The 23,719-nt window shown below is 40.8% G+C and overlaps 4 protein-coding genes across 7 annotated transcripts in view; all 4 read left to right on the forward strand.

Moving 5' to 3' along the window:
- The first annotated feature begins 1,941 nt into the window (after positions 1 to 1,941).
- abcb6a (ATP binding cassette subfamily B member 6 (LAN blood group) a) lies at positions 1,942 to 10,883 on the forward strand. 2 transcript variants are annotated; one of them, XM_016678133.1, is made up of 20 exons: positions 1,942 to 2,079; positions 3,596 to 4,113; positions 5,387 to 5,527; positions 5,790 to 5,979; positions 6,056 to 6,148; positions 6,245 to 6,437; positions 6,533 to 6,654; positions 7,111 to 7,220; positions 7,350 to 7,415; positions 7,588 to 7,713; positions 7,792 to 7,868; positions 7,956 to 8,019; positions 8,094 to 8,179; positions 8,262 to 8,319; positions 8,413 to 8,517; positions 8,911 to 9,085; positions 9,214 to 9,326; positions 9,410 to 9,504; positions 9,686 to 9,754; positions 9,839 to 10,883. In XM_016678133.1, the coding sequence occupies exons 1-20, from the start codon at positions 2,049 to 2,051 to the stop codon at positions 9,996 to 9,998; spliced, it is 2,592 nt and encodes an 863-aa protein (XP_016533619.1). In that variant the 5' UTR covers positions 1,942 to 2,048; the 3' UTR covers positions 9,999 to 10,883. The 2 variants fall into 2 exon arrangements, with proteins under 2 accessions (XP_016533619.1, XP_007565375.1); XM_007565313.2 differs by lacking the exon at positions 1,942 to 2,079 and adding an exon at positions 2,845 to 3,129.
- Positions 10,884 to 11,553: 670 nt separating this feature from the next.
- Positions 11,554 to 15,006, forward strand: cnppd1 (cyclin Pas1/PHO80 domain containing 1). Its single transcript, XM_007565314.2, has 8 exons — positions 11,554 to 11,791; positions 12,238 to 12,340; positions 12,615 to 12,696; positions 12,802 to 12,922; positions 13,061 to 13,189; positions 13,276 to 13,337; positions 13,563 to 13,680; positions 13,776 to 15,006. The coding sequence occupies exons 1-8, from the start codon at positions 11,729 to 11,731 to the stop codon at positions 14,388 to 14,390; spliced, it is 1,293 nt and encodes a 430-aa protein (XP_007565376.1). The 5' UTR covers positions 11,554 to 11,728; the 3' UTR covers positions 14,391 to 15,006.
- A 793-nt stretch (positions 15,007 to 15,799) lies between these two features.
- On the forward strand, positions 15,800 to 19,727 carry prkag3a (protein kinase, AMP-activated, gamma 3a non-catalytic subunit). 3 transcript variants are annotated; one of them, XM_007565316.2, is made up of 13 exons: positions 15,800 to 15,988; positions 16,079 to 16,118; positions 16,254 to 16,354; positions 17,508 to 17,589; positions 17,673 to 17,731; positions 17,953 to 17,998; positions 18,122 to 18,176; positions 18,268 to 18,394; positions 18,531 to 18,696; positions 18,784 to 18,821; positions 18,919 to 19,065; positions 19,158 to 19,341; positions 19,558 to 19,727. In XM_007565316.2, the coding sequence occupies exons 1-12, from the start codon at positions 15,971 to 15,973 to the stop codon at positions 19,272 to 19,274; spliced, it is 996 nt and encodes a 331-aa protein (XP_007565378.1). In that variant the 5' UTR covers positions 15,800 to 15,970; the 3' UTR covers positions 19,275 to 19,341; positions 19,558 to 19,727. The 3 variants fall into 3 exon arrangements, with proteins under 3 accessions (XP_007565378.1, XP_016533620.1, XP_007565377.1); XM_016678134.1 differs by having other exon boundaries at positions 15,803 to 15,988; positions 16,079 to 16,179; positions 17,953 to 18,013; XM_007565315.2 differs by having other exon boundaries at positions 15,803 to 15,988; positions 17,953 to 18,013.
- A 1,006-nt stretch (positions 19,728 to 20,733) lies between these two features.
- retreg2 (reticulophagy regulator family member 2) overlaps positions 20,734 to 23,719 on the forward strand; it is a 4,552-nt gene continuing 1,566 nt past the window's right edge. Inside the window, 7 exon segments of the mRNA XM_007565317.2 lie at positions 20,734 to 21,076; positions 21,451 to 21,554; positions 22,244 to 22,274; positions 22,491 to 22,620; positions 22,713 to 22,797; positions 23,339 to 23,476; positions 23,601 to 23,698. Coding sequence (XP_007565379.1) covers positions 20,823 to 21,076; positions 21,451 to 21,554; positions 22,244 to 22,274; positions 22,491 to 22,620; positions 22,713 to 22,797; positions 23,339 to 23,476; positions 23,601 to 23,698 — 840 coding nt within the window. The 5' untranslated portion in view covers positions 20,734 to 20,822.

Raw genomic sequence — 23,719 nt, forward strand, 5'->3', positions numbered from 1 at the left:
GTCGCTTTTTGTGTCTAATATGCTATTTTAAGCCAAGTTTAAGACATTATCTAAAAGCAAATTTGGGTGCCTCAAGAACGCTTTTGAGTAAAAGTCTTTGGGTAGATTTGCTCTCATTTACTGTGAAATTCAAGAAATCGCAAAAAGAGTGACTGAAATCACACAACGCATGGGACAAAAATGATCTGAGGGTTATATGACACTGCAAATGTTTCCCCACACGAAACGCTGTGCTTGAACTGATTAAACATAAACAATATCAAGAGCGACTGGCGTATATTAAAGGCAGCAAAGGCGATTCACCGGGGTGCTTTAATAAGAAACAAGCTCGAAAAGCCGAGTCTCCCAGTGACTTCTGTTCAGCACAATCGAAAGCTTTATTGATCGCCTTCGGTGCTAATAAGATTGGACGTAGCACTCCTAATGCCACCAGTATTCCTTTCCCACTAAATCAAGAGATAAAATTGGCATAAGCATCCATCTTATCCCCACCTCTTACCGCCTATATGTGTCAGGCGGCAAACACAAAGAGGTGGGCGAGTGGAAAACGCAGCTCTGGGGACAAGAACAGACACACCTAAAGGACTTATAGGGCTCCAGCCGATGCTTGTATGCGGAGGGTTCCTTACAAAAGAAGGCGAGAGATGAGGTTTGTGATGGGCAGGCCGTCACATCTACAGGGGGGGACAAAGGAGCGGGGTGACAAGCAGCCAGTGGACAGAAGGTCCATTTCCACTCACACAAAAGAACCGGGGAGATGAAGCAGATTAGTAGCTCTTTATTCCCTTTGTGAAGGCTCTAAATGATAAGATTTAGCTTCTTTTTTTCCCCTTTCCTCTTGTGTGTGTGTATGAGAGCGGGTAAATTCACATAAGACATCACAAGCTCTCTTATTTTATTTTATTATTTTTTTCTTATCCACTCCACATCAGGTTATATGCTTCGCCTTCACCCTCTCTTTCGTACGCCGACTATTTCTGAGGAGTAATTTATTCCTCCAGAGAAAGCACAGCTATAACAGCTGGTGTTTGAGTCACTTTCCTTTCTTTTTGCTAACCCCCGAATTTACAGTTTGAATGGCGAGGCACTCAGCTTTAAGCCTCTCATCACTGCAGGATGATGTATTTCTGTGAGTTCCCAGAGCTGGAAATTACCCCTTTAAGTGAAAGACAAACCCTGTCGCTGCTGGACAATGTCATCAGCCAGTCAGTTGGGGGCTTTTATTTGGCTGTCAGATGATGCGCTGACGTTAATAACGTCTCATGTGTTGTGATGTGACTTCTAGAGGCAGTTTCTCCTCCCACCTGCATGAACGGGTGTGAAGATTTGGTGAAAAACTTGTACTCACGGGCCTCGTCTGTGTGACTGTTTTCAAACCTTTGCATCTAGTGCCATCTACTGTTCACCTCCCAGCACTACAGGGGATAAAATGGTGTTCAAGTGGACTTCAGAAAACTCAGAGGTTCAAAACCAATTTCTTTTTCACACATAAGCCACTTCTGATGTCATCTCTGGTTCAGAAGTAATTTATCACAAGGACTGTTACCGTTTTCCCACACAGACAAAAGGCAGTTGAAACGATCCTAGCAAACCTTCTGCTGTAACTACAGGTAACATAAAGGTCAAAGAGTCAGAATACATTACTAATTTCAAAACCACAATTAGGCCATTTGAATCAAGACATGTTAAGTTTTAAAACTAGCTTATTTTAAATTTATTTTCTCAACATCGTCTAAACACAGCAAATCCAGGAGGCCCAGATTAACTCTGTCAGATTTGATTTCAACACTTTTAAAGTGTCTATAAGGGTCCACACCGGCTTTTGGTTTTTGTGTTGTTGTTGTTGTTGTTGTCATGTCACACTTAACTGTTTCAGATAATCGAAAAATGCAACACAAGTAAAGACAAAAAAAAAAACATTCAAAAGAAAACATATCCACCCATCTGTCCAGCTGAACTGGTTTGTTATTGCAGGATTTATGGGATTTTGGTGTCTATCACTTGATTGAGAAGCTGGTTCCACTTTGGATACGTTGCCAGTCTATAAAATGATGGATGTATACATGACCATATTGAGAGGTCGGTAACTACTTACATTTATTTACTTCAATAACTTTTTGAAAGCGAAGATACTTTTAGGAGTATTTTTACCTCAATATCTTTGCACACTTGAGTAACCTCTGTACCCTGAAGTCGCTGGACTAACAATCACTGAAATAAGAACAAATGTTTCAACCAAAAATGCATCAGACACATAACTTTAATATAAAGTGACAATAGCTATTTCCTGTCTGCTAAGCCTGTGGTGTCATTTAGGGATCAAGAAGATACAATTAACTTCACATATTGTTTGTTCTTCTTAAATTTGTTGCAATTATGTTATTTATTTATTTTAATCTTCATTTTAGCCTAAAATATCAGAATTTGCAGATTATATTTGTCTGTCTGATGAAATAATTTTGAAATATTAAATCAGATGATCTGATCACTCAGTACTTCAAAAGCCTTTTTACTTTTTTACTCTTACATCTTTGACAGCTAGTTTTTTTTTATTATTTGAGTAATAATATGTTAAATTAGTGGTACTTTTGAGTACTTTATCCACCTCTGTGCTCATCTTCTAATTTTAAATGTTGTGTTTTTATTCGCTTAAAGCAGAAAATTATCACAATTAGCAGAAATAAAGGTTTGAAATCACATTCAGTGTAACGAATCTATATATTTTGTATTTGACTTAGCGGATTAATATACTGAAATAAATAAACCTTTTTAATAATATTCCAATTTTTCGAACGGATCGTTTTATTTTTCGTCCACTGGGGGGCGCGGTAAGCTGCCGTCCAGTCAGACGTCGTTGCGTAAGCGTCGATTGCCGAGTCATGGATAGCTGTTGTTTAACACCTGACGCTACAAGGACGAACTGTATTGGAGCTTTTATCCGCCCGGCTGAGAGCAGCAATGACAGAAACACAGCGTAGAAGAAGCTGAAGCTTCAGCTAGATACGGCTGTTTAGTTTTAAAACCGAGGGTGTTGGCGACAACAAACCGGTTAACCTCCCACCGGACGGCTAATCTCTGTTGGCGATAAGTGCAGGCTCTACTCTATATTATCTGAATTGGACGAGCAAGGTAAGGTTCACACATCAACAACAGCAAAACTGAACGTCAAATGTATTTGGAGAGCTGTAAATGCACGCTTGCTACTCATTTTTCTCAGTATGCCGCAGTTTAAATGTGAACTGTTTCCATATTTTGATGCACGTTTATCATTGTAGCGGCTCTCGTGGAGAAATGTTGCGCACTTTACTGTGCCTCTTTTCTGTTTAGAAAGAAAAAGGAAACATATATAATATAACAGTTCCCTGAACGCAGCATGCTATGAATGTCAGCATTTATTTCTGTTAATTTTATGGGAAAATCCAAACATTATGTATTAGAATTTGAATACAGCATGACAGGGATTTAAAAATAAACATAAGTAGGTTAAAACACTGGATCTTCATCTTGCTTGTGTTCCACTTTTTAATTGAACGACTGAAATAATCAACTACCTATCTCCTATTGTTTTTCTCTTACATCTGTTCCACGGCTGCAGTGATGGTGTTCATCCAGAGCTACTGTGAGGGAAACATCTCCATCTCCCACACCTGGGTGGATTTGGGTATCTCCCCCTGCTTCCACTTCACCCTCATCTCCACCATCCTGCTCTCCATCTGCTTCTTCCTCGGCACCGTCCACTGCATCTGCTACCAGAAGTATGGCACCCCCATGGAGTCCAAATTCATCCCTCGCTCCCACCTCTACGGCCTCCAGCTGGTCCTCACCATTGTCCTCTTGCTCCAATTCCTGGCTGGGCTGGTGTGGCGAGCGGCCGACGGCGGGGAGCTCCCGGGTTACGTGGTGCTGTACGGCTGCTTCTCGATGCTGGGGTGGTCCTGGGCATTGGGCGTGCTCTGGGTGGAGAGGCGGAGGGTCCCCCTGATGGACCGGACGAGGGGTCACAGCACCGCCCTGCTGGTGTTCTGGGCCTTTGCTTTCTCTGCTGAGAACCTGGCCTTCGTATCCTGGTACAGTTCACAGTGGTGGTGGGCACTGGAGACCAGTCAGCAAGAGGTGAGGCAAAACCTAGAAAAAAAAAAACTTGATTTCTTTCTCTTTTTTTTGTTGTTTTTTAATGACTACAACCTGAAATCTTGTGGAATATCCATGCATTAGTCCCAACTGTCGCACTTAATCTGGTCATTATGATAAATCTCATTTTATTGTCAAACAGGCCAAAGGTTGGATAAGTATTTGCTTTGTGCGCCACTCCTTTTCGAGGTAGCAAACCTGCTTAACATGCAAAGCATTGAAAACAAACGACACATGCCGAAAGATGTTTCTCTTTTCTGCTGAGTCATGCCTTCAGATTCTCATCTCTGCTCAATCAACTGCTTTTTTTTTTTTTTTTTTTTTTAGAAAATCTGTAGCTCCACCCATGCTGAGTCAGAGTTAGTCAGCTCATAACAAAAGCTGCTTCTCTAGTTTGCCTGCTTATGTCTACTGTGTAAACACTTGTTTTTATTGAATCTCCATGTAACTAAACAAGAGCTGCAGCTAACTGATTATTCTATTGATTATTCTATATACAGTCTGTGTATATATATACACTCTGCTGAGTCATGCCTTCAGATTCTCATCTCTGCTCAATCAGAGCAGAGATGAGAATCTGAAGGCATGACTCAGCAGAAAAGAGAAACAACTTTCGGCATGTGTCGTTTGTTTTCAATGCTTTGCATGTTAAGCAGGTTTGCTACCTCGAAAAGGAGTGGCGCACAAAGCAAATACTTATATATAGCAAATATATATATATATATATATATATATATATATATAAATGAAAAATCTGATACATTTTATTTGATTAATCAATAGAATAATCAGGTAGCTGCAGCTTTTGTTTAGTTACATGGAGATTCAATAAAAACAAGTGTTTACACAGTAGACATAAGCAGGCAAACTAGAGAAGCAGCTTTTGTTATGAGCTGACTAACTCTGACTCAGCATGGGTGGAGCTACAGATTTTCTAAAAAAAAAAAAAAAGCAGTTGATTGAGCAGAGATGAGAATCTGAAGGCATGACTCAGCGGAAAAGAGAAACATCTCTTTTATAAACTTTATCTAATAAAGTTTATAAAACTTTATCTAATATGGATATATTTGTATTGTGACACCTAAAATCGGGGTAGCTTGTCAACGAATAAGCCATTTCCTCTGGGAGATCAGTAAAGCATTTTCTTTTCTTTTTTTTATCCTATTCTCTTCCTTTCAGCCCTAAATTGACGTTCATTCAGATAAGTAAACATCTATATTTTCTTTGTAGTTTAAGATGTCGTTGAATCTTTCAGGTGGAGTTTGCTCTCTGGGTGATCCGCTACGTCTGCACCGGGCTGCTCTTCTTTGTTGGTCTGAAAGCCCCCGGCTTGCCCCGAAAGCCCTACATTCTCCTTATCAATGAAGACGAGCGGGACGTGGAAAACAGCGCACAGGTGGGAGAGTATGAGCAGCAAAAAAATTTTAAAAAATCTGATATTCAACCTTTTTTAAAAAAAAAAAAAAAGAAAAAAAATCTGCATTTCTGTTCCATCCGCCTGAGTCCACAGCAGTGTTTTAGAAGAGGGATGGAAACTTTTTCCACAATTTTTTTATTTTTATTTTTTTTGCAAAACTTGCCCAAGTTCAATGTGTCAGAACTTTTGCATGGGCCTGTATTTCATGTTTTTTTTGTTTTGTTTTTTTTCTGATTTTTAGAGCCTGTTAGGAAGGCCAGAGGAGAACCAGTCCACCTGGCAGGGGTTCAGGAAGAAGGTCCGTCTGCTTGTTCCCTACATGTGGCCCCGAGGCAACATCATCCTCCAGCTGCTGGTCCTCTTCTGCTTGGGCCTGCTGGGAGTGGAGAGAGTTATTAATGTCTTTGTACCCATCTACTATAAAAATATTGGTGAGTGAGACCACATGTTTTAGGTGTGTGAGATTTGAGCTGGATGAAAATGTTTCTTTGTCGCCCTTTTTCACAGTTAATGGATTAACCGATGGCAGCAGCTGGCACACCGTGGCGTCCACGGTGGGTGTGTATGTCGCACTGAAGTTCCTGCAGGGTGGGGGAGCAGGTGAGTGCCACCTCTACACGTGTAAATGTTTAGAATCTGAGAGATTTCCTGACTTTGTTACGTATTTTGACGTATTCCACTCGTCCTCTTCTTCAGGCGCCTCCGGGTTCGTCAGCAACCTGCGCTCGTTCCTCTGGATCCGGGTGCAGCAGTTCACCAATCGGGTGGTGCAGGTCCGCCTGTTCGCCCACCTGCACTCGCTCTCGCTGCGCTGGCACCTGGGCCGCAAAACCGGCGACGTGCTGAGGAGCATCGACCGCGGCACGTCGTCAATCAACAGCCTGCTCAGGTCTGTGTTTTGTTCGCATCGTGAAATAAACCAAAACAAAACAAACACAAAAAAAAACAACTAAAATAAATCTGTTTTTTTTTTTCGTTTCACAGCTACATTGTGTTTAGCATCTTTCCAACCATCGCTGATATTGTAATTTCCATCATCTACTTCGTCACTAACTTTAACGCCTGGTTCGGCCTGATCATCTTTGTTTGCATGACCTTGTACCTCGGTAAGTGCTGCATGTTGAATCGTAACCATGACGATGAACTGTGCCTACAGAGTCTGAAATTAAACTGCTGCGAAAAAGTATTTGCCCCTTAAATTTAATAACTGCTCCTGCCAGTTTCAGCTCTCTCTTCATAGCAGAATTGTTTTAATTCAGCCACGTAGGAATTTTATTTTTAGATCAGAACATGCTGTGTTGCTTTTTGAGATCTTTTCTCCTGCTTCGTATTGTCAGACAGATTCTATTTAATGATTTGTTTTTGGGGTTTTTTTATTGTTTTTTTTTTATATTTACTCAGATTTGATTAAAAATCTGGTTTGACAATCTGAAATCTTTATAGTGAGACAGAAAAGCATAAACTTGAAATCCGTATGGGGAACAAATATTTTTCACAGCTCTGCATCTGCAAAACTATCTTAAAGAATGCTTAGGACGACTTTAATTATCGATGTCTTGTAGCTCTGACCATCATCATCACTGAGTGGAGAACCAAGTACAGACGAGACATGAATCTGCAGGACAACGCTGCCAAGTCCAAAGCCGTGGACTCTTTGTTGAACTTTGAAACGGTATAATCAAATGAATGCAGATGTCGGTCGATTATGTTATAATTATGATGCGAAACAAATATTTGTACGCCTTAAAATCCCCCCACCCCACCACGAGTCAAATTTGTTCTCCTTTTGTCTTCTTAATAGGTCAAATACTACAACGCAGAGAACTACGAGGTCGGCCGGTTTGAAGACGCCATCTTGAAGTATCAGGTAGGTCTTAAGTAGTGACGGCTTTTTCTAAGCAATGTGATGAGAATAGTTTCTTTGAAAAGTTTTGTTACACGCAAACTTAGACGAGGTACCCACCTGGGATTCAGGAGAAGGATTATGCGTTCTCATAACATCGACTATATTAATCGTCTCATATCTGCTCCTGTTTTAGGCTTCAGAGTGGAAGACTCAGGCGTCCCTCGCCTTACTCAATCAAACCCAGAACGTCATCATCGGATCTGGACTGCTGGCCGGCTCTTTGCTCTGTGCCTATTTTGTTACAGAGGGGAAATTTCAGGTGCTAAATCGGTTCATTCTCTCCATATCCTGATGTGTTTCTTTTCTTATTGTGACAACGGCAGCCTTCTGATTCTAGGTGGGAGATTTTGTTCTTTTCGGTACATACATCATCCAGCTTTACACCCCTCTCAACTGGTTTGGAACCTACTACAGGTAAAAATGGGGCTCTACTGGGTTTAGATATCTCCTTATGAAACTGTTTATTTTAAAATCATTTTTTTGCCTTTTTTTGTCCTGCAGAATGATCCAGAATTCCTTCATCGACATGGAAAGCATGTTCAAGCTGTTTGAGGAAGAAGAGGAGGTATGTATGAACCTGCAGAGCGTTTGGATCGGTGGTGTAGCGTTTCTTCTAAATGTTCTGCGTGTTTTCTGCAGGTGAAAGACGAAGTTAATGCTGGAAATTTGCAGTTCAAACTGGGAAGAGTGGAGTTTGACAGCGTCTACTTCAGCTACACCAATGGGTGTGTTCACGTTTGCTTTCATTTTAGTGTAAAGTTGCGTACAAAGTCTGAAAATACTAAAGGATTTTGATCATTTTTACAGAAAGGAAATTCTCAGGGATGTCTCCTTCACCGTTCTTCCAGGACAGACTGTTGCACTGGTATGGTGATTTTAAATAAGGAATTTGTCATTATTAATATATTTCATGTGCTCTCTTATGATCTTCTTTTTTTTTTTTTGCTCTCCTTTTAAGGTTGGACCATCAGGATCTGGGAAAAGTACCATCATTCGCCTTCTTTTCCGCTTTTATAATGTTCAGGGAGGCTGCATCCGCATTGATGGCCAGGATATCTCAAAGGTAAGAGTCTGGTATGACACCAGAATTCTTCAAAATGTTGCCCTATTTTTAAGGGCAAATATAATAAATTTCACAGCTTTTCATCTCAGCTTTTGCATGAATAAATGTGTAAATTTACTCATGCGAATTCATACGTTTGCATGAGTAAAACTCAAAAAATACACAGAAAGTTTTAGCCAGGAGCACTGCCGAAAGCTGACCAAAAGCAGTAAAGTTATGTATGTAAGGAAAAACCTGGGCATCAACATATTCCACATTGTCAAATCTTGACATAAGTGTGAGCAAACCCACCAGCTTGAATTTGAATTCATTTGAATTTGTGGCCTGGCACAGAGTCTGCGCTTTAATTTAACTTTAGTTTATTGAGTACACACTTGTCTTGTGTTTCCTCAGCTGAAGCAAAGATCTCTCCGGGCGCACATCGGTGTGGTTCCTCAGGATACGGTGCTTTTCAACGACACGATCAGGGACAACATTCGCTACGGTCGCATCACTGCGTCCGACAGCGAGGTGGAGGAGGCAGCCATAGCTGCCGACATACATGACAAGATCATGACTTTCCCTGAAGGTAACCCGTTGAGCTTGCAAGTTACAATTCCTCCCCTTATTTTCTTGTTTGCTTTATGAGTAATTTGAAAAAAGTATATATGTATTTTTTTTTTTCTATTTCTTTTCACCATGTTGTGGAATTTGCAGGCTATGACACTCAAGTGGGTGAGAGAGGTCTGAAGCTGAGTGGAGGTGAGAAGCAGAGGGTTGCTATTGCCAGAACAATCCTGAAGGCACCTCAGATCATCCTGCTGGATGAGGTATCAGAGCAAAGCTACACGAAAGAAACCTTGAATAAAATACCAGAAGACGTCTGTAGTTTTATAACCAAGTTTCTCTTTAGGCAACATCAGCTCTGGACACGCAGACAGAGCGCAACATCCAGGCCTCTCTGGCCAAAGTCTGCACCAATCGCACAACCGTCGTCGTAGCGCACAGGTAAGAGGAAAACGCAGGAATCCGAGTTTGACTTGTATATATTTCACGTCTGGATAGGGAAACGAAAAAGTATGGCCCTGGCTTTATTTGCCTAAAAGTTTCATTCATCCAGCCGTTTTTCAAACAATCTAATATTATTTTTGTCACTAATGGACTCCCTTACTTTAAACAAAAAAAACAGGCTGTCCACCATCATTGGAGCGGATCAGATCCTGGTGATCAGTGAGGGTCGGATCGCTGAACGAGGACGGTAGGTTTCTCCCCTGATCCTGTCGCCAACGTGGAGCAAATTTCCCTGAATCGGGATTAAATGTCAACCCGCTCTTTTTCCAAGGCATGACGAATTGCTGTCCAAAGGGGGTCTATATGCAGACATGTGGCTGAAGCAGCAGCAGGCCCACGACTTGGATTCCTCCTCAGACACCGAAGCAAAAGATCGCAAGTCTGAGAAACTACAGCCACCGTCCACCTCTTCAGCCCATCAAGGGCATTGATTGTATTTATTGCTTGAGACAACAAAGTGTGTTTTTGTACTCTACTTGTCAGATTTGATGCTTTATTTAAAAGTAAAAGAACACCGAGCGACGTGGTGATGTTATTTATTTTAGGAAACGTTCCAAGTGTCTGTGCAATGTCAGGTCAGGTAGAAAAAGGGAAGGTGCCTTTAAAGAACTGAGGATATGACACTACTATCAGATGTATGAAAATACACACTCATGTTAAAGCTCATATCATAACTGATATGATTTTATATCGAGATACCGGGGCAAAAGGTCAAAATATTAGCAAAAAAAAAAAAGCAGCACTTCTGCTACTCGTCAGGGTTTTTTGTCTTTTTGTTCTTATATTTTGCGTTTACTTTATGTTGTCTCTCTTTTCTCTCTTCTAACAAGCCATCCATTTTTGAACTCTAAAGAAATTAAAATATAAGGGAATAAAACCATTCAGCTTAATCAAGAAATGAATAACTCGGCGCGACTGTGATGAATGACAGTGGGGCGAAGTACAAGCTGTCAGGAATTTTCTTTTGTATGTCAACATGTACAACGTTGAGGTAAAACTTTTTAAGTGTACAGTTCAATCAGTTTAGCATAGTGGGATGTAATAATTGCTTTATTCTCATAATGGTTTACAGAAACAGTCATGCATGTCTACTGCTGTACCAACCATTTCACACCGTCAGGATACACACAAACTCAACTATTAGTTCTCAGTATGTGAAATGTAAACATACATTTTGTGCTGAACCGTGTTATTTCAACTCTTTTCTTTCTTCTCAATCTACCGACTTGTGGATCTGAAAATGTATACTTGGTTCTGTGGAAATTATAGAAGTGTTTGCCTTGTTATAATAAACAATAAAAATCTATTTTTCACAAGTTCCAGGCTCTAAATGAAAAACATACATTTCCTCTAGATTTTAATGAGAATGTATTACCTTTAATAATTACTGAAGGATAAGGATTTTAAGCTTTAAGAAAAAAAATGTGATGCACTTCGAAGTTTGTTATGGGTGTTGGCCGTTGAAATAAAAAATAGTTTCTGAACATCTCTTCATATAATGAACTCAAATTTGTAAAAACTTAACTTTAATATTTAAATACATAAGCACAAAGATCAGAAAGTATTTTGGTAAAGAGTAGGTCATACCTATTTAAATGATATTTTATGTCTAATAGGGAGAAAAAATAATGGTAAATGTGAAGGATGTGGAGAGAAAGAAAATATAGAACATGTACTGATGAATTGTAAAACATGAGCCTTAAAGGAAAAAAATGAGAATGGTTGGAAGGACAGGACAGGAATGGAGTCTTAAAAGAATATTAGGAAATGAAGGACACATAGTGGACATGTACAGATTAAGGAAATCATTATTTATCTTCAGAATACAAAGTTAAAAAATAGTTTAAAAAAATACAGAAGGTGGCGGTATGCACCTTAAAGTTCCTTGCGATCCGCCATTATAGATAGGAAGAAGTAGAAGTATTTTTGGTACGTTCTGGGTTCCGTACTCCTGTGTTCGCAGCGCCCCCTGCCGTCAAAAAGGCCTCAGTTTGCCTGAAACGAAAGCAAACACAACACTAGGCGGTTTAGTCGTCACTGGCTATCTGCTGTCAGGGCGTGTTTTCAAGCCAAGTTAAGCTTGGCAGGGAGGAGGCACCAGGCCGAGCAGACTTTATTTCTCCTCCAAATTTGACCTACTGATGTATAATTTACAGTAACTATGGATTTCGACGCGTTATTTAATGAAAACACGTTTCAGTTTTCGGACTTCCAGGAGTTCACGGTATGTCGATGAGTTAGAGTCATGCTAGCAGATGCTAAGCTCGTTAGCTTGCTGATGTGAGTGACGGATAACGCGGACTGCCTTTTATGGCAGGAGAGAAAATTGTGAAACCGCTATTCAACAAGTTTGAACTCAACTTTAGCACTAATTATTGCTATAAAATTAAAAATAACATGCTATAATCTTGTAACTCTGGTATTTCTTAGCGAGTAACGGGTGTTTATTAGCTGTTAGCCTAGCACGCTAACTAGCGTCAGAGTCTGGATTGTGGTTAATTGTTATTACAGATGGCTTCCTCTACTGCTGCGGTGTAAAAGGAACATATATTTCCTAAATCATTAGCTTTGTCAGCTAATGTCGACTTTAAGCTGTTTTTGTGCTTTGTATGTGATGATTTTTGTCATGTTGCATTGAATAAGACATCATAGCTCATGTTGTTATTGCAGTTTCTTCCTGGACACCAAAAACTGAGCGAGAGAGTGAGAAAAAGACTGTATTATGGCCTGGACAAAGATGTTTCACTAGATGCCCTTTCTTGCCCTGTTACAGGTGAGTGTTGTCCAGGCTTAGCACCAGGAATACTTACATGAGGCTTGCAAAAGGGAAATTCCACATTTTTATCTATTGAGTTTTTAATCTTCCCAGGAATACCTAGACCCTTCAAACTACATCTAGATAATTCTAAACTAATACCAAAAACGACTCATCTCAAAACTCATTATTTTATAACTTTATTATAACGTTAGCTTTATTGTATTGTGCTATTTTGCAATTCCACGTTGGTTTGTTATTAATGGCCATTATGTTGACTTTGTGCTTCCAGATATTGCTGTTGAAATTTTCCAAAAGTCTGCCCCGAGCCCAATCCGAAAGCTCCAGAAGAAGTATGCTGCTCATGTTGCAAGGTTAGTTCTTTCCATAATGTCACTTGTTTCTAAGTATTACGCCTGTCTAAGTACGTCTAAGTATTACATCATTTTTTACTAAAACATGCTTCTCTCTTGGCTTAGGGAGGCTTGCATCTCTCCGTGTGCCATGATGCTGGCTTTGGTTTACATAGAAAGACTCCGACACAGAAACCCTGAGTATCTGCAAAAGATCTCCTCGTCTGACCTTTTCCTGATCTCGATGGTATGCACTTCGAAGGCTGGGGGGCTTGGGGTTTGGGGGGGTGAGGTCATGTGTCGTTATAAATACGAAGTAACATTATTAATAGCACGTGTGTGAATTTTAAGGCGATTTTAAATGTTCTCTCTGATTGTTTTCCAGATGGTTGCCAGCAAATACCTCTACGATGAAGGTGAGGAAGAGGAGGTTTTCAATGACGAGTGGGGAGCAGCTGGGAAACTGGATGTCCAAACGATCAACAACCTGGAGATGAGTTTCTTGAATGCCATTGTAAGTGAGACTGTGTGTGTGTGTGTGTGTGTGTGTGTGTGTGTTAATGTTTTTCTGCATGTATGATTTATGTTTTTATTCCCTAGGAGTGGAGCCTCTTCACAGAGCCAAAGGACTTCTTTGATATACTCCGCCACCTGGAAACAAGGTGTGTATATCAGTTTAGGTTATAATTTATTGTGAAATATTTGAACGTTTTACTTCTTGTTGAGCCATAAGTAAAGATTGCAGAAGCATGAATCAATACAGTTTTTGACCGAGGGTGTGTGTGTTTTGTTTGAAAGAAGGAAAATAAATTGTAATAAGAGATTTTGGATCTTCATTGTTCTTTTGTTTGTTTGTTTTGCATTTTGGGGGTGGCTGTTGTTTGCAGCATTGCGGAGAAGCAAGGAATGAGACGTGGCTGGTTCACCTACACTGACCTGTGTGTGCTGCTGGATCACTCTGCATGGAGTCACGCCCTCGCTGCCATCTATCAGCACTTTCTAAAGGTTAGAAACCTGTTTAGAAGGGAACAGTGGAGTCAAAATGGAAGAGGCTTTTAATGCAAAGAGAGTAAATTTGTATTTCCCGTGTGTGTTTTCAGGTGTTCTGTATGCTCGGCCTGGTGTATCTGACCGGTGTAGCCGGTCTTATTGCTAGCAGTGCCGTTGTGCACCAGCTCAGTCTGTGCAGAGGCGACCAATCCGCGCTGCCTTCGCCAAACGAAATCGGCCTCCTCCCGACCCCCACTCTCAGCCCAGAAGCAGCCATGCCGGCCCACCGCCCGCCATGTTGTGTTCTGACCAATAAGTCTCTAAACGGTCAAACCGCTTCGTTTGAAATCAGCCAGCAACACAGACAGAACGATTCCCCGTCGGGTTCTGCAAGAAACTCTGTTTTGTGTCTCTGGGGTTCTCTGTTGGCCTACGTGAGCCGTGCGCATCCTGTCAAAAATCCCGACGCGGAATCTCCCCGAGCCTGGCCGTCTTCCTCCTTCGACTGTTCCGGCTGTCTTCCAAACCTTCCTCATCTTCAGTGTGTACTTCGAAACACCTCGGCACTCCCTCACCTCGGTCCTGTCAAACCCCATCCTCAGTCGACGTGGCTTTCCTCCGGCCTGATGGGAGCCGCAGGATCAAGCCTGGACTCACACTTTGGGGCGTTTCCAACTGTAGATCTGTTGCCGTGCCGACCTGAGGCTCTGCTCATGCCTGGCTAGAGAGGCGTCGCCCGTTGTCATGCTGGAAACGCCCCTGGAAACCGTAAAAGCTTTTGTTTTCATGACTCACCACTGTCATGTTGTTAAGAGCGCGGACGTAAAGTGGCACTTTTATTTTTACTGAAGCGCTCTTAAGGGTGACAAATCTGCTTTTTCATATTGGGATGAACAAGATTTCTTCCAAATCTCTTGAGTTATACATGATAAAAATAAAAAATAAAAACCCAAGATGGCATCTCATCGGGGCGGTTAGCGTATTTGTTTAAAGGTTGCTAAGCATATCTACAAGAAAGCTTTCCAGCGAGCGCTTATCTTACTAGCTTTACAAGGAGGACGAATTTAACCAGCATAGGCTGTTTCCTAAGTTTTCACTTTGCTCATGCGTACTCTGTGTTACCATTTGTTTGTTCCTCTATCAGTTTGGGTCAGATTTTGGTCAAATTCGCTGCAAGCACTGATTTTGTTTTGTTCAGAGTAAGTAGTTGGGGTTCGATACCTGCAGAGGAAAGTGTCAAAGAGTGGAAGTAGACTACTGAGTGGAAGCTTTATCTGCATATCCAAATGCACCTGTCACTTGTTTCATTGAGATTAAAGACATGCTGTTGTCTCTGCAATATTTAACATTTCCTTCTCTTATGCACCATATTTCATGTTGGTAATAATCCCTGTCGAAGGTCAGTGTTGAAGATTTGGCTTCTGTGGGTTTTGTAGCAGGTTTATTGGCTCTGTGTCCAACACGTTAGAAGAAGGCTAACTGAAGTGTTTCCTTTTTTTTATGCAATCTGGAATTTGCACATTTTGCTTAAATACACCACTTGTCTTTATTATTGCTGCTTTGAACAACATAGAAGAAGAAAAACATATTTTTATGTGCAATTAAGCAAGGAATGGGGGTAAAAATACATTCAAGGTTTGGATTTGATACATTTTGGAGCAGAAAAAACATTTAATTTTGTAAATGGTGTAAAAACAAAATAGGATGAACCCATAATTAATAAATGCTTTTATAAAAAGTGTTTTTTTTTCCTTGTTTGCATTTATTTGAAGTTGAACTCTTAACTTTTTCTCTCTAAATATTCTAGCGTTTATTATATTAAAGCAGCGTATTCGCAGTGACTTAAAGTTGTCATCAGAGCTGATGAGGTGAAGTGAGCAACCCGAGTCCTACTGGTACAGTCAGGTGGAGGTGATGCTGTGGGCTTGATTTCTCTTCCTGGGAACCTTGTTACAGTGCCAGAAGGTTTCAAGTTAAACGGTGCAATCTCAATTGTGGTTTACATGATTTCATGTAATAATAAATGTTCTCAAATTACGCAGGTTCACCAGGAGAGACAATGGGAGTAGAGGGACACAATGTCCTGAAGGACAAAAAAGCAGATGTCTAGATTTGGGATAAAACAGACGGTCCCTCCCCTTGAACCCATGCCAGCTTCCTTTTCCCCTCCCCCCTCTACTCTGCCGCCACCAGCCTAACACCACTCTGCAGCTCCTAATATAGACCCAACTGGTTTGTAGGAAAGGGTAACAAACCAAACAGTCCCTGTCATTCGGGACCTTTTTGTTCATGGACAAGCAGGATAATGGAGCCTCTTTCACAGGTTTGTTTGCTTCTGAGCTGCCAATGAAATGGATCATTTACAGAGGTTGGACTTTAAGGTCTTTAGAAAATACTCGCGTTGTGTTTCTAGGTGTCGTGTTCAACAGAGGAGGCGAAGGTGAAGAAACAAGGTACGTTTACAAGGACCGCTCTGTTGCAGCTGTGCACATGCAGGCATTTGTACATTTCTTGGTATGTGTTAGTGCGTCACATATTGTTTGCATGCGTCTGTCTCCACGCTGATGAACCACTGTGGGTTCTCCCAGAGGCTGATACCACGGTCTACCTGAACTTCATGAAAAGTCACACTTGCTACGACGCCATTCCAATCAGCTGCAAACTGGTCATATTTGACACAACCTTACAGGTAAGCGTAGACTTTTCCAATAGAAACGTGGACGCAAGGGCTTCTCAATCTGAAACGTATATATAACGTTTAAAGAGATTTTGTTGATATCAGGGAGCTTAAGAACTGCATCAAGCTCAAAATCCTTGTAATTCAATTAAAAATCTTCTATTCATCCCAAAGGAAGATTAAATGTTCTTGTAACTCATATTCATAATGTTGTGGATGCTGTGGGCAGGAAGGATTTCCAGTAGCAGTCAGTCTTGCAACTAAACTGAAGAGGCCTCTGGTTGAAGTCTGTTGCCACGTGACAATCTTGTTCCTCAGTGTTCAGGTTGCAGTAAAATGTCCTGGATGTCAGCGTCAGCTGTTGACAAGCACTTCTAATCCACCTCATTTGCTTTTGCTGCTCCCTTTTAAATCTCTGTCTGCCACCATGGTTGCCATGGTTATGTATCATAGCAACTGTCTGAAAGGAAAAGGAAAAAAGAGGAAAAATCCTTCCAGCTGCACAGCATCCAAAATCAGAGGGAATAATTGCCAAAAAAAAAGTAAACAAAAGCCTAAAAACTCCATATACAATAATGATAATAATAATGATAGTAATAATAGATTGTCATTTCCATATTAGGAAATGTGTTGGGAACACTGAACATTTTATTCCAAACCAAAACATGAGACATTTATCAATTCTTTGTCAATATTATATTACACTATTATGCTATTAAAGGAGCAGTCGCCCCTGTTTCTATACGAACTCTAATATTCAGGTACCATTTTAACTAAAAAGTGTTCGACTATTTAGCTTTCCGGTAAATTGCTGAGTTAATATCCAGTCATCACTGCTTCACATCTGTGTTGTCTGGAGTTCATCAGCACTGAGCGTCCGTTAACAGGTATTCCAGCCCAGGGAGGTCGGACCGCATTCTTCTTTCCTGTTCTTGCAGCCGAAGCAGCAAGATTAAGATCTGAGGAATAAAAATATTTTATTCCTCAGCTAAACCTCAGCTAAACCATGATACCAGCATCATGGTTTAGCTTTCTGGTTTCTGTGAAGCCAGAAACCATGATGCTGGTATCTGGCTTCACACTCTCTATGCCACCTCTTTCAAACCACTAGTGTAATTGAAACATTACTTGCTTGCTATTGACTTTCGCTCCGTTTTCTCTAAAGGTGAAAAAGGCCTTTTTTGCCCTGGTGGCAAATGGCTTGAGGGCTGCGCCGCTCTGGGACAGCAAGCTGCAGAGGTTTGTGGGTAAGGCCCGTGTTTCCCCGTCTACAGTGTTGTTTAATGTTGGTTTGTGTAAGGTCAGGGGTGTAACTCCGCTTCTTCCACAGGTATGCTGACTATTACTGATTTCATCAACATACTCCATTGTTATTACAAGTCACCAATGGTGAGCACGAATATACGACAACTTTAGTAGCTATTGGTGGAGGTATATTTTCTGCTCTTGGATCGTAATTTTTACTTCTTATTTGATGATTGTAAGTTTACATTATTGCTCCTCCACTCTGGGATTGTAAAGACTGGTGCAGAGAGTGAAACAAAGTTGCGTAAAGGGAAGAGCGGGAAACAGAGTTAGCATTTCTTATTTGTTCTTGTTTCCTCCCAAAGGTCCAAATGTATGGACTGGAGAGCCATAAGATTGAAACGTGGAGAGGTGATTCCCTTCAAAGTAAATAACAACCACTAACAATAACATTATCTTGAAGCTAAAATCTCGCTGAATATCTAATTGAGCTCTCCCTGTTTTTGTTTGTTTGTTTGTTTGTTTTTTATCTAGATGTGTACTTAAAGTCTCCAACTCAGTTCCTTATCAGTATTTCTCCGCAGGCCAGGTGAAAACAAAAAACTCTTCTTAGAGTAAATTCTCACAGACTTTTCCGCAAAGCATCAAATTCCGCTCTTACGTCCCCTTTTCCTGTCCAGCCTCTTCGATGCCATCTATTCCTTACTCAGATACAAGATCCACAGGCTGCCTGTCATCGACCCAGAGTCGGGAAACGTTCTGCACATCCTGACTCACAAGCGAATCCTCAAGTTCCTGCACATATTTGTGAGTTAGCCACATCTGCATTAGTGCTGTTATTTTTGGAAATACAACAACACAACCAGAAAGAGTCTGTATGGGGACAAAAGCGTTTTTCTTTTTCCACAGCACTGTACTTTATAGTTTCCGGATGTATTTTCAGGGAAAAAATTTGCCCAAGCCTGCATTTGTAAAGAGGCCGGTCCAGGAACTGGGCATCGGGACGTTCAGGAACATTGCTACAGTCCACCAAACATCATCGCTTTATGAAGCCCTGTCCATATTTGTGGAGCGGCGAGTGTCGGCACTCCCTGTGGTGGATGGGCAAAGTATGCTTTTAAAGCCAACATTTTACATCTCAATGATATTATCAGCTCTTCATACTGTATCAGCATTCAAGCTGATTGTTTTCACAGGCAAAGTGGTGGCACTCTACTCAAGATTTGATGTCATCGTGAGTACAGCAGAAAAGATCTGATCTAAGGCTCTGATTTCTGTCTTTCTGTGCCATTGTTTGCTGACTTCTTCTTTTTTTTAATTTTCCATAACAGAATCTGGCAGCCCAGAAGACCTATAACAACCTGGACATGACGATGGAGGAAGCCATTCGCAGACGGACGTGTTGCGTTGAGGGTGTGATGAAGTGCTATCCCGATGAATCTTTAGAAACGGTCATAGATCGGATAGTTAAAGCAGAGGTTCGTGTTATTTAGGCTTGTGTTTTGCCATCAGATCAGGAGATCAGGTGCTAAAAAAAAAAAAAAAAAAAACTTTTTTCTTCTTCTTCCAGGTCCACCGGCTGGTTCTGGTGGACAGGTTGGACGTTGTGAAGGGCATTATCTCTCTGTCTGACCTCCTGCAGGCTTTGGTCCTTACACCTGCAGGGATTGATGCTCTTCTATCCTAGGAGGAAATAAAAGAAGTTCCTCTTTTCTGCCTTTGCAGGCTTGACGTCTGGCAATGTGCAGAAGCAGGTACGCTCTGAAGTTTTTCCACTCCCCTCCACTCTTAGCAACAACCGTCCGCCATCTTATTTAGTTACCATAACTATGGTGTATGTTTTTACTCAACTCCCTTCAGAAGTTACCTAAGATGATGTTTACATTTCTAAAATATAAAAACGTTCAAGGGGTATGAATATGTTTGGGATGCACCAGATATAGTTTGCTATGTTGATTTGTGTCTTTTAGAGAATGACTGAAAGGAGAGACGATTACCAGGCGATGCCGTTTACAGTAAGATGATGAGTGTCTCCAATCCCATCTCTCATGAGGCTCCCCACAGACTCAGTTTGCACAACGTGATCAATATGTTTACTCACTGTAATCCTGTGTTTGTATTAAATACATGTGAACAGATCCAGCTGTGTGTGTGTGCGTGTGTGTTTCTTTGTTTTGTTTTGTTTTATTGAACCGGGGTTCGTGACATGTTCACGCTGACTTATTGCTTTGTCATAAACAGCCAGTAGGAACCCTGACCGCATGGTGCCTCACTCTTGCTTTTTTTTTTTAAACCCCTTTCTTCCCCACTTTACACGGTAAACAAGGAGCACGTGACCTTTCCCCCCCTTATCTGTGACGGCGTTGATGATGCCGCCGCCCATCTGTGCTCCTGCCGTGAGGACGTCAAGTTGAAATGATAAGAAGCTACAGCGGAAGTAGATGTTTTTGAGCAAATGTGAATCAAATACAATGTCCACGATCCATTCGCTTGAAAGAATATTACATCGTGATATATTTAAGTGTTTATTTATTCGTTATTTTCAGTTCAATTTAACAGTTAATTCCAGATGGAAATTTAATAAAAATGTATTAATTGATAACCATCTGGTACCGTTGTTGCTTTGCAGTACAAATAAGTCGAAAAAATTGTTACCTGGGTTCAAACTGCCAATTTATTAAATAATACATTGTGGTATGTAAAATATTCATCTTGATTTTGTTGTCCAAATAATTTTCAATATATTGCTAATTTTAATAAACATGTTTTAGATCCACATGTACTGCTGCCACAGAAATAAGGTAAAATAATAATGATAATAATAATTAATTTTTGTGATTATTTAATAAAATAATTTTAATTAAGTACATGGTATAAATGTGTAATGCATATTTATTTTACCAAATAACCTTTTGTTTTGGAATTTATGAAGAAAAAAACATATCTGTTCTAAAATGAATAAGTAAATAAACGCTGTTTCATTAATGGAAGAAGAAAATCGGAATCATTTTCCCAAAACCTCTTCCGTAGATTTACTTTTGAATTTGTATACGTTTAAAGCATCTCGCCAGTCTTCTAATCTTTGATTGCATAATAAAAAATTTTAAGTTTAGATTTAGTGTCTTTTATTTTGAAGGAGTCATCCGGAAGCTTTCATTTAGCGTGTTGTCTAGACAGAGACCGTTCCGTATACCCCGTGATCTCCAAAACAACATAACAAAAGTGGGGAAAAAACATGGCGAGCGGAGAGGAGGCCACAAAACGCCCCTTGGTAACCTCCTCTTCGGTCGGCCTGGAGGATCTCTTTCCTGCCGGGACCTCGGAGCAGGCGTGCGGGGACGGGAACCCGGAGCTCGACCGCTTGCGGGAACATCTCCAAGCTTGGCTATCGCCGTACGAGCCCCTGCTGCTGTGGGTGCAGAGGCTGCTGGTCTGGGAGAGGCCGCTGTATAGCGTTTCAGCCGCCCTGACTCTTAACACTTTATTCTGGTAACGAATGAATCTGTGTTTATCCACGTTTTAGCAATAAAACAGCTTTTAATCGCATTTTAAGCTGATGTCAGCGTAGGTAGCACGAATAAATGTCAAGTGAAGTTAGCTAATCCCATGTCTTTAGCCTAATGCTAACTTAGCTTGTAATTTAAATACAGTTAGCACGGAAAGCTTTAGCCTTGTCTGTTGAGTAATGCATTGTTGAGTAAATAAATAAGTTGTTTCCTACTGAAACACCTGCTGCTGCTCAAACAGACATTTCTTGTCCTGCTGGTGTCGGAGCTGTGGACCAGCTGTCAGTGTCAGACTCGCTGGGCTCCGAGACCATAAATGCATCAGCAAGTTATAAGGACCTGTTTTTGGCTCCACAGGCTTCTATCCTCCACTTCCCTGCGGCCTCTGTTCCTGCTGAGTGTGTCCCTGCTGGGCCTGATGCTGCTGGAGAGATGGAAGCCTAAGTTACCCATCATTACAGGTGAGCCCAGGTCTAACTACTGTTATTACTGGCGGTCTTTTGGGCTTGGCTCTAGCCTATTTTACTGTGTTCATACTCCACAGAGTCGTGGTTCAAGTTTTTAAAAAAAAGTTTTGTGTTTTTTAAAACTTTGGAGAGGCTAATCAACTGTAAAAACAATATTTTGTTGTCATGGTTACACATTAGAACTGTTTGAAAATAAAAAAAATGCAAGCGCAAAAACTTGATGGGATCATTCCGTAGTTGCAAAAGCATGGAAGACAAAAATAAAATCCTGATTTTTGAAATCTCCAGCTGTAATTTGAGTTCATAAAGCCATGATAATTGTGATCAGGAGGAAGTTGAGGGTGGAGGGGGGGATTAAGTGTGAAAGCTTAGAGACTTAACAAACCGGCAACCTACGACTGGATTTAAAAGGGTCCTCTGAAGAGCATTGAGAGTCCATCACTGTGACTTTTGTCCTGCACACTGTAGTTTAATTTTATTTAAGAATGTTGTGTGATACAAAAAAAATATTTATCAAACAATGAATCATATTAACTGCACCAGATTAAGGCAGTGTTGTACTAAGATAAGGGAATAATTCTTGATTTCTGATTTTAAAATAAAAATCTGGATAAAACTAACTTTGAATGCACCTATCTGTAAAATTAAGACATTTTTTTATGTTTCTTTTTTTATCCCTACAGTCCAACATGCTGAGGCTGAACCTGCACAAAGGTCTGCTTAAAATCCCATTTTCTGTGTGTTTTCAGTTTTTCCTTTAAGAAAACTATTTTTCATTTTTGTTTTTCTCTTCTGTATCTGTCAGTGCAGGAAGACGATAGCTTACCACGTTCATATTTCAGGCTGCAGTTTAAGGCAGATTTATTTTCTGCACAGGTGTTAATTTTCTCTTTCTTTGCACGCCTTCTTTTTTTTTTTTCTCAATTAAAGCCCAACTTTGAGTTCGGAGCATCATCTGCTCAGCGTCCCAGAGCTCAGCCACCACCTCGCCGAGAGCTACCTGACCTGCTGCCTGTATCTGCAGGAGACGCTGCAGTACAAACGCAAAAACCATGGAAGGGTGCGCACAGACACTCTGTCCATTTTAACCAAGGGAATTTGTATATATAATTATAAAATGTTGGTTCTAAAATCATTTTTTCTGGTTCCCAGTTCTGTGTGATGATGTGCAGCGGCTGCTTTGTCCTCGCTGTGGTTGGACATTATGTGCCAGGAATCATGATTTCATATATCATAGGTGAGTCACTTTGTGTCTAATTGTCATGCAGACACACAGTCGAGCTGTCTGGTTGTCGTGACGAACTGCCTGCAGGAAGATGAGTAAATGCGGTGTTGATAACAATCCGGTTAGTAGAAACAAAAACGTTATGTGGAGAATCCAGCTTTTAAACTGCTGATATCCTTATAGATCACTTATTATACATTTCTGTCAACATTTATTTTCACCCCTGGTAAAGATGAGAGTGTCTAGAAACTTTAGTCATATATACGACAGAGGTCCTATTTCGTATCTTCTCCTCAAAATGAAGGAGAAGATAAACGGAAAAACAAGCAAACATGTCTTCAAACTAAGACATACGTGTGTCAGTTTTCATAAGCTTTGTGAAAATAGCATCTTGCCTTAATTGCACAGTCAGATCAATAAGAGGCTGCTTACTTGGCTTTATCAGGGGTTGTTATAAATTCAGGAGGCGCTGTTGGCATTTCCCTCACTTCTCTGCAGCGTCTTGCTTTATCAAATCTGTGAATGTTTTTTCTCCATGTGTGCATATTCTCAGCCCTCAGCGTGCTGCTGTGGCCCCTGGTGGTGTATCATGAGCTGATCCAGAGGATGTACACCGGCTTGGAGCCGATTCTGATGAAACTGGACTACAGCATGAAGGGCGACACTGAGCACCGGAAGCACGACAAGAGGAGTGAGTGTTTTTTGTTACAATAAAACGGTTAACCTTTTTTTCTTTGTTTTTTTTTTTTTTACTGTGTTTTGATAGAGTATCATGTGTTATTTATTGCATTTATGTGTGTAAATACTTTCCACAGAGGTAAAAAAGGAGCTGGAGGAGGGGGATGAGCCCAGAGCAGAAACAGAGAGTGAGAGTGAGGAAGAGGAGGAGGAATTGTCCTGTTTTGCTCCAACGGTATGGACTCATACTACACAG

Source organism: Poecilia formosa, unplaced genomic scaffold (genome assembly GCF_000485575.1).
Source record: "Poecilia formosa unplaced genomic scaffold, Poecilia_formosa-5.1.2 Scaffold174, whole genome shotgun sequence".
Lineage (NCBI taxonomy): Eukaryota > Metazoa > Chordata > Actinopteri > Cyprinodontiformes > Poeciliidae > Poecilia > Poecilia formosa.